The sequence below is a fragment of the Cyanistes caeruleus genome, chromosome 7 (genome assembly GCF_971803275.1).
Source record: "Cyanistes caeruleus chromosome 7, bCyaCae1.hap1.1, whole genome shotgun sequence".
Lineage (NCBI taxonomy): Eukaryota > Metazoa > Chordata > Aves > Passeriformes > Paridae > Cyanistes > Cyanistes caeruleus.
The window spans coordinates 41,393,285-41,403,226 of NC_141707.1; the positions used below are offsets into that span (position 1 = coordinate 41,393,285).

At 44.3% G+C, this 9,942-nt stretch overlaps 1 protein-coding gene across 1 annotated transcript; it reads left to right on the forward strand.

The window, feature by feature from the left end:
- The first annotated feature begins 759 nt into the window (after positions 1-759).
- On the forward strand, positions 760-9,547 carry LOC111943599 (uncharacterized). The gene is made up of 4 exons (XM_086896590.1): positions 760-928; positions 1,452-1,567; positions 6,944-7,019; positions 7,746-9,547. The coding sequence occupies exons 1-3, from the start codon at positions 776-778 to the stop codon at positions 6,990-6,992; spliced, it is 318 nt and encodes a 105-aa protein (XP_086752716.1). The 5' UTR covers positions 760-775; the 3' UTR covers positions 6,993-7,019; positions 7,746-9,547.
- The last annotated feature ends 395 nt before the right edge of the window (positions 9,548-9,942 follow it).

A 9,942-nucleotide genomic window follows, 5' to 3' on the forward strand; every position in this document is an offset into this window, starting at 1 on the left:
AAAAGGAATAACTGTCTTTTTGCTGGTTCTAGGCGTTCACAGGCATAACTGATCCTCAGTGGTGGGCCCAGAGCTCCCTAATGAGGCCAGTGATGACAGATCCACGTGAGAATGGGAACAAGCTGCAGAACTGAGTGCCCTCTCCCATCCTGGGGTCGCTTAAGAGCTGTGAGGTTGACAGGGCGCAAAGGTGTTCAGTGCCATCGTGAGTCTTTAGGGCTGTGGCTCCTGCAGAGGTCCTTGGTGCTCTGCTGGATGTGCTCCAAGTGTCCATCCTGGGCTGCTGTGTGGGGGGTGAGAAGGAGAGTATGTTTTTCCATGTCACTGTTCTGACTTTTGTGTGTGAAGTAGTTTTTTTTCTGTGCCACCCTCTCCTGACAGGTTGCACTGCGCTGACTTGCCTTGTTTCAAACGTCCCTCTTGAGCACTGCTGCACTCCTTCCAAACCCAAGCACGGGCTGGGCTCTTCTGCTCATTAGCACTGCAAATAAGAAGGCTGCAAATGTGCAGCACAGAGGACCCCACGCGTCCACATGAAGTCCACATGCTGTGCATGTACGATTAAAATGCAGTAATAAAACTCAAACATAAAAGCACACAGCAAAAAACGCGTGCACATAGGTGGCAGGCCGCAAAGAGACTAGCAACCACTCGGAGAGCGGCGCACGCGCAGTGCAGTGAGAAGCTGCGTCTGGGGTCCTCGCTGCCTCCCCCTGCTGGCTGACCGGAGCTACCGCAGCCGCCCGGGGCGACGCTGCACGTGCGCAGTGCCCCGATGATGCTGACCCGGAAGACCGTGCTGTGCAAGGAGCGGCCGCAGCGACGCACGCGCAATGCCTCGGGAATGCACGCGCCGCGGCTTCTTCCGCTCCGTGTCGCCGCCTCTTGCTCTGCCGTCCCGTACCGCAGCGGGGACCTCCCGCCTTCCGTGGGTGCCTCTTGTTCTGACGTCCCGTACCGCAGCGGGGACCTCCCGCCTTCCCTGGGTGCCTCCGCCTCTTGCCTGTCCTGCCCGTGTGAGGCCGCGGTGCCCAGAGTGCAAACCACGGGGCTGTGGTGCTACTGCCACCAGGCATTCGTGGTCTCCTATTGCTCCTGAAGCCTGAATTGTCTCCACTTGATGCATTGAGAGGCTAACCTAGAACAGAGGCTAGACAGAGTTAAAGGACATCACAGTCAGCAAGGACTGTTCCCAAATGTCGTCCCCTGGCTCTGGAACTTTACATAAAGTTGTGTTCCCCAAAGCCCAGGCGCTTCTTCTTGGTGCTGTATGCACCTCTTTGCCTTTGCTTGCTGTGAGCAGCTTTGTGTTGCAGCTCAGCTACTGAAGTCCACTTCAGTGGTTTCTATACCAGAAATCCCTGTAGTGAGCAATCAAGTGGGAGGTGTGAAAGCCGGGATCCTTTGACTTCCACAGTGGGCTTAATTGGTTTTTTTCTCCTCTCCTTCAGGAAAGGAAAAACCATTTAAATCGGCCAGAAGCTTTGGTGTTTGAGCAGGCAAAGCCAAGAGGCTCTGGCCCCAGGCATCTGCACTGGAGGGCCCCTGGTCGTGCCCACACTATGGAGTAAGTCAGAGGGATGCAGGGTTCCTCTTGAGAGGAATGATGGTTTTGTCTTTACAAATAAGCTGTAGGTCTGCTGGTAAATAAAACTAGCACTGAGAGATAAAAGAATCAATGGAAAAGATTCCACTGATTGATGAATGGAAAAAAAAAAAAAGATATTTGCCTTTGCAAACAAACTGTAGGTTTGCTGATAAATGAAATTGGATATTGAATGATGAAAGAGACAGTGGGGAAACACCATAAATTCCTAAGAATTAAAAATTAAGAGGGAGGGTTATACTTTAGAGGGGAATCTTAGGTATCAGGCATTCTGGGAAGTCTGTGCCTCTCAAGTACCTCAGCCAGTGGAGAAAGAGAGAGGGACATGTGGCCAGGAGATTGGGATAAAAAGGAGGCTGTGCCCTCCAAAAATTTGAGAGACCCCAGGGGAATGCCCTATGGCCTCTCCCTTTATTGAAATATAGTAAAAGGACTTCTCTGTCTCCATTTTGGACATAAACCTGGTGTTTGTGGATTAATTTTCCTGACACTGGTCAGATGAGGAGGAGGAGCAGTAGGTCAAGAGACACTCCAACTAAATACTGACAGAGAAAGTAACACTTCTGTGCAGTGATAAACGTTGTGTGTTTATAATAGCTGGATCACTTGAGGCAGTGAATATTTCCTGCAGGTTATTTTTTCACACCAGTATCTACTTAATTTCGCTCTGGTTATACTTACTTTGCTGGCATTGATCCAGAGCAGGACATACACAGTAAAATAAGGAAAAGAAACATCACAAATGCAGCAAGGCCGACCCAAAAGGCAATGACAGTGGAGTCTGTGGACACAGCACGGTAATTCTGTCACATGCATTTTGCATGGAAAAAAACCACAGCAAGATGATTTATCATCTCTAGTAAAGGTGTGTCATTTGATTAATTCAGTTTCTCCTTTTAGAGAGAGGAATATAAATGCCAATTTGTTAAAGGTCTTGGGAGCCTCCTAACTGTGTATGGCAACAGGGATGAGGGAGGGATTGGGAAAAGCCTCCAGAGAGTGTTCTGGTGACTAGAACTGTGCAGATACTTGACTATGGTTTCTTTTACACAACCATGGTGCTGGAAGCTTGAGTGGTTACTGGCTAATCCTGCAGGATCTTTATGGAGAGGCCCTCAGGAAGGGAATTCCAGCCTTGAAAGCATTCCATACCAAGAGAAATAGCAAGGGAAGTTTATTGCAAAGTGCCCGTGACCCTCCCAGCACATCAGTGCAGTGGCAGAGCATGTGCCCATTGTCCTATTCAGCTGCAGTGACCCTGCAACCACCATAAAATAGTGCAAGATGTTTCCTGCTCTGCCAGGAGCAAATGGTTTATTTAAGGAACAAGAGGGTTCCCAGTGCTAAAGTGTTTTCACAGCTGGTTTAGTGGAAGGGTGAGGCGGCTGGGAGAGCAAAGGGAGCTATTCTTTCATGAATGCTGCAGTGCTGTACCAATTACTGCCTGAGCCTTGGGCTCACTGAGGGAGGGGGTTAATCTGCTCCCGCCCCCACAGGACATCTGGCCACTCTTTCAAAAATGCTCCTTCCTGGGATCACTGTGGTGGTGGTGGCCTTGGGAAGTTTGGGTGCTCTGCCCTGGATTCACAGCCAGTGACTCGCTTTAGAGGAGGTGGAAAAAGAAGGGTCGCTGACTCCGGAGACAAATATTGACCAAGAGAAATCTTTCCTCTGAAAGTACAGAAAACATTGTATTCTTTGAAACAGGTCCAGTATGTCTGATTGTTTCTTTGTGAAAAAGTTCAGTATGAGTTATCATCAAAGCCACAAGGAGGTTAAGGGAATTATCCCAGCTCCTTTTCAACCCAAAACCAGAGCTGGCCCAGCTGTACCCTTATCAGAAACATGAGTTTTAGCTGGGATACTGAGAAATACCAGTGGGGAGGGGCAGCTTATTTTATTCTTCCTTTGCCCAGGGACATCATTTCGAAAAGCCCAAAGTTTTGCAGTGTTCCACACCACTGGGACAGAAATCAAGAGTTTGGGTTTATAGAATTTCCTATCAGAACTATTTTGGCTTCATCTTTTAAAAACAGTTTTAATACATTTCCTGGGATTCACTGAAGCCAAATAAATTGGCTCCAGGGCTCAGGTAGAGCTTGAAGCAAAATTTCCTGGGTTTAAATTCTGCAATTACTATTTTTATTTTTTTTTTAACTGGAAAAACATATTTTTATATTTTACCAATCTATAAAAAGCTTTCCTATTGCTAAATTTTACCATCACCTTTTGTGCATGTTTTTATATTGCCTATTTTTTATTTATGTTTTTAAATAGCCTATTAGTTCATGGGCCAATTTAGATTTTTCATTACTTTCATACAAAATGGAGAGGGATGCACAACATTACAAACAGAAAGCAAGACCATGGCTTTTCATCTGGGTTTAGATTCATTTTCATGCGACAAATTCAGTCTCACAAAGTTTCAGCCACATAACAGAAGAAAAGAAGTGCAGAGACTCAGGTCTTTGTTTCACATTAAAAAAAATAAAAAAACCCAAAGGCAGGCAAAACTGAGTTAGGGAGCTGCAATCCCATCCCAGGGTTATGGCTACTGTTTTAATTCCCTTGGGCTGTCCCAGCCATGACCCTGAGCACAGAAGCCAATAATCCCAGCAGCGGCTTCTTGAGGTGTAAGAATGTAAATATTATGCAAAGACAGGAAAACCTGCAAAGTACATTCATTGCTTGACTGGTGCTTTTAGTCAAAACAAGAAAAAAACCCTAACCAGCTATGGAATGATTTCCCTTGGTGTTTTCATTAGAACTTGTAACCCGCTCTTCTCCCACTGGTATTTGGAGAAGGAAGAATAATAGTACCAAGAGGATGCACACTCTATTCCTCCTAGGCTGCTGACATGGAAAAATGTCTGTTTTCATCTCCTTTGAATATAAAAGCATCTCAAAGGTGGCAGACTTCACCAGTTCTTTAGGGGGAGAGAACAAGTGGAACAAAAAAGTCAACACAAGATCAGTTTACCCTTCTTTTTAATGGAAATAAGGCTGGTGAGATCATTCATAAGCACATATGGGGTAATTTCCTCTGCAAAAAAAATGTCAGCAAATTTAAATCGAATTTAACAAAGGGTGAGCATCTTATCTCAGAAGCACAATTTCTACAAATTTCAAGAAAATAGGCAGCTGAAGAAAAAGAAATGCCCTATCAATTGCCAGGAAGTGCTATAACACAAATGTCACCTCTGTTATGCACCAGGTGATCAAATGGTAGGACAACGTTATTAAGGAGAGAACAAGGGAAAGGTTTACTCCTGAATTTTGGGGTTTGCTACGCTGGCCACATGCTGGGGACTTACATCCAGCTTAGCTAAGCAGTTTGTGGTTTCCCTGGTGGGATTTGGGGTTAATAATCTGCCCTAACTTTAAAATTAGAGAATCGGAGGAGCAGCTCATAACTCGCCTGGTCCCAGCAGCACCAAATGTCGCTCTACAGCATCAGAGATCAAGAGGTTCCCGGGAAAGGTGCTGAGGACAAGGCCATTAAAGGGTCCGGAGTGCTCATGTGCCCCCGAGAGCGCCCAGAACACTTCTTCAGGGTGGTCTGTGCAAGCGGCTTATAGCCTAAGGGAGAGGGATTTCTCACAAGGACGTGTAGTGATAGACAAGGGGAATGGCCTTAGGATGAAGGAAGATGGGTTTAGGTGAAATATCAGAAAGAAATCCTTCCCTGTGAGGGTGCAGAGGTCCTGGCACAGTATGCCCAGAGAAGCTGTGGCTGCCCCTGGATCCCTGGAAGTGTCCAAGGCCGGGTTGAACAGGGTTTGGAGCACCCTGGGACAGTGGGAGGTGTTCCCGCCTGTGGCAGGGGGTGCAATGGGATGAGCTTTAAGGTCCCTTCCCCAATTTAGTGATTCTGATGGTCTTGCCGAGGTCAGTCAGCCTGAGGAGCTGTTGCAAACTCAGGCTGAAAGATGAGTGCTCATAATTTACACTGTATAAAGCAAGAATGAATGCTTAAAAAAATTCTAACGCATGATTACCTTTAGAAAATGAATATAGAGAGATGCTTCCTTTTATTTTCTTCTGAAGAAATGTTATTTCTCACAGCATGGTAGAAACCTTATTCTGCTCAGACTGTTCAAAGACACTTGGTGGTATCTACAGGTGCACCTCAAGGAATCTCGACTACAAGAGAGATCGGTTTATTTATTATTATTTATTATTATTTATTATATTTTATTATATATTTTATGATATATTATTATAAATAAATATATTATTTATTATATTTATGGGTCAGCCTGGCAGCTCCACTTCACTCGCCAGGCATCGCACTCAGGCTACTCCTGTTATATCTCTGGCAAGTCTAGAGGTAGTTTTTTTCCGCTGCTCTGTCCCAGAGTGTTACTGGGACAGAGCTCTTTCTGTACTGCTGCTCTTGTTATCATAGTGCTCAACTGTGAGGAAAGTCACCTGTGTAAGGCAAATCCTAGGAAAAAAAAAAAAAAAAAGCCAAGCAAAACAACCAGGCCTGCCTTTTGTATGAGAAATTGCATTCCAGCCAAGAAAATATCATAAAAAAATAAAAGGTCCAGGGCGCAGGAGGATTCCTTCTGATTTGATTGGAAGAGCAGAGAAACCAAGTTCCAAATAAGCCTGGCTGGAGCCTGTTAGGAGTCAGCATTATCAGCAGGAAGTGTGGCCAGAGGGGCTCAGGCAGAACTCAGGGTGGCTCTGACCAGTACTGGCCACATCTGCTCTGTCCTTGCTAAGGTGGGCAAAGGCAAATCTGACAAGTGAGTCTGTGCTTGAGACTCTCACTCAGCCGTCTTAAAATCTGCCTATAAAATGAAAGCATGCTTGGGTTTAGTTGATTTATAGCACTTAAAAGTGGTCTTAAAGTATTCTTCAATAACTACATCCGGAATTAAGGCTCCATGCCAGAGTTCTTTTATACAAGCATCGTTCTAATAGACAGTGGTTGTTCATCTGGACTAGTTTTAATGTCTCTTCTTTTTTAATATCTTCTGTTTTGTTTTTTTTCTAAGTTCCCATTCATTTTTCTGTATTGCTGTGAATGTTCACCCTCATACTCTGGACAGTGATTTTGGGGTTTTTTTTCTTCATTTCACAGCTATGATACTTTGCTTAGTAAAATTCTCTGAAGCGCTTACCTGGCTGCAGCCTATAGCACTTTCTTGGAGAGTAATGCTGCTTCTCGCAGCCAGCGCTGCAGTGTTCTCGGTGTCTGTGCAATTTTTCACTGTACCCTGTAACCTCAGAATCCATGGCTGTCTCTCAGGGTTCTGGAGGAGTGCTGTGTTTGGATTTTTGTGGGAAGTGCATGATCTAAACTGTGGCATCTCGGCTATATTCTAGGAAGCTCGGAGAAGCAAGCTGCTCCTCACGAGGAACCGCTTATTCTTGAAAGTTGAGCTTCAAGGTGCTGCAAGAGGTGAGATTTAATGTTATATCATTCTTTGTTTAAGTTGCTTCTGTGAAACCTTAATATGCTTCAATAGTTTTTGCAGAACAGCTTATTTCACCCAGAGCAATTCAGTGCATTGTAACATGTCCTGGACTGCTTCATGTCACTGGTGTCTTGTGTTATGCAAGATTTTCAGTAACTTTTCCTTCAGTTTTCATGGTAATTGCCAATTTCTGTTTATCAAGCACAGCATTAGGTTCCTATTTATGTCTCAGTAATTTGATATATTGTTTCTAGCTAGTTCTGATTCACTTCTCCAGATCTTCAGTTCACTTTTAGTCATGTTTCTTCTGCCTTTTGTGCAAATGGACTTAATGCTTTTGCTGTAACTTTGTCTTGAAATACTACATCATAAATCAGGTTGATGTTTTGCTTTCCTAAAATCTTGTGACTGCAGATAGGGAGAATTTGGAGCAAATAGGGTAAGGAAGTTGACTATGGAAGATGAAGGTTGCCCAGCAAAAGCTGAGTGTGTGGCTTTGATGCTTACCAAAGCTGGAAAAAGTTACCGTGTGGGCACAGTGAATGTTAGAGTTGGGTCAGCTTTCAAAGGATGAATGTAGCAGGGAAAGAATCATATGAAAAGAATTGGTGATGTGAGATCAGATTTGAGCCCTTTCTGACATCCACACATGCTCTTTGTGTTGTCAAATTCTGTGTGTAACCAAGTGCCTTTCCCTGGTTCTTTTGCAGGTAGATAAGATACTGAATGCTCTGGAGACAAGACTGACCACGATTGAGTCCCGTGGGGCTACTCTGCACAGGCAGGTCTGAGAGGAAATACATCTTGAAGTGCGGGAGAAAGGCAAATGTGAAACTTGGCCCCGTTATCCTCTGGGATCTGTGGGAACATTTCAAAGGCTGTGAGAGAGCTGAAAGCCGTGGGTGGCCTGTCCTGTGGGGGAGCAGTGCTGACTGAGGCTGTGTCCCAGCCAAGGAGATCCTCTTCTGTCCCTGAAGATGATACACCAGGGGTTTTCTTCTTAATAAAGTCTTCTGACCAGTCCTGTAGACTTGTGGTTTAATAGAAAGGTTTATTTAAATTTTTGTCTCTGAAACAAAAGCATTTATCTCCTGCTTTCCCTGCTATTCACTATCTACTGAACTGGGTATGCATTTTCCTAAGCAAATCAAAAACCTCCCTGTGATTCTGTAATTTCCAAAAGAACAGCATGAAGTCACTTTTCTTTTTCTTGTCTCCATAGCTTTAGCTTGATTTGTGTTCAAAGACTGGAATGACTCAATAACCGTATCTGGTGAATTGTTAGTTTGGTGGGGGTTTGTTGCAAGTTCAGGGCTAAAATATGTAAGAAAAGGCTTTTTTTGCACCGGTGTTGAAGGTCAGTTGTTTTACAGCTCCAAAGGGAGGAAACTAAACCAGGCTGATGGTGACACTCCTTTAAGCAAGGCTTGCTATATATTTGAGAAATTAATTCAGCAGTTTTGTTGTGTTAATGCTGGTATTTCAGTTGTGTTTGGTTTTCTGGGCATTTGACTAATTGTCAGTGTTTCTCATACAGTATGAGTGTTCCACCTAGTGTTTTTCAATAAAAGCAAGCAGTTGTGGTATAAAGCAAGAATAATCTCCAAAAGTGGTTTGGGCTTTGGTTTTGGTTTGTTTTTTTTTTTTCTCCTTTGTTACCCAACACTACTTGGCTTTACTACCGTGCTTTAAAAAAGCTTTAAAAAGTTTTCTCCAAAAACTCAGAATTAATTTCCCCATTCTACCCCATTGGTAGGCGCTGCTTCTCTTCGAAAAGCTTCTGCCCTCCACCTTCACTGCCCTGTTTTGAAGTAGTGCTCCACTTCAGCCTGTTGTGATGGGTCTTACATCCTTTTCTGTACAGGTAACTGAAACAGTTGTTATTGACAGACCTGCCAGAGGAGCTTCCATTACTGCAGTGTCACTTGTGAGGCAGTTTCTGCTCTAATAAGTTTTTGAATGCTGCTTAAAAGCAATAAACCTCATTCTGGATGTCTGAAGGTGAGAGAAGAGATGGTTGCATCCTGGGAGCCTAATTTTGGAATGTTTTATGGAATTGGCTGAGTAGCTTTTACTTCTGGGATTTCTGTAGTCTGTCCATGGGAGGTCCAGCCTGTGCTTCAACTTGGAGCCCTCAGCCCGCAGGGAAATGAACCTTTGGGGAAGTTCTTACAGCTCTGCTTCATAAAGCATTAGCTTTATGAATTATGTTGTTTTTCTGGAAGTAGGCTGTCCGTCCTGACCCATTTTCTTCTCTCTCCCTGAAGACTGTACCTGCTGAAAGGCTGAGGTGAGACCAAGGTCTACAGCTGTGTCTTCCTGAGGCTAAAGCCATGTTTGCTGTCAATGATGAAATAGTGGAAGATGCTAAAGACTGAAAACTTCGGGATTTTTGCCTTGAATCCCCAGATTCTCTCTGCAGCTGTGCCCTGTATATCTCTTAAAAGAGTTTCTGGGTTTAGAAAGGTTTTTACATTCTATAACTCAATTAAAAAGAATCCTACTATATCAATGTGGTGTTAATGACTTTGTTGGAGTTAATTAAAGCAAATCATTGATAAGGGGTTTGAGCATCCCTTGGTTGAAGCTGGCAGCTCTTATTTAATTTCTCCTCATTCCTTTAATTTCTTTCAATTGTTTCTTCAGCAATCACTGCAATTGGGATAGCCAGTAAGGACAACAGCATTTCTGCCCAGCTCTATTGGCAAATCCAAGCCCAGTTCCTTGGAGAGATTGAGGGGATGCGGAGCTGAGCCTTAGGCTGGGTTTTCACACTGGGAGTTTGGTGAAGAAGAGATCCCACCAAAAGTGGTTGAGGCCAGTTCTGCTGGCTTTGGGTGCTCGTAACCCCCCCAAAAAATAATCATGCTTAAAGGGGACTTGAAGCAGCAGTGGGATGTGCCAGGG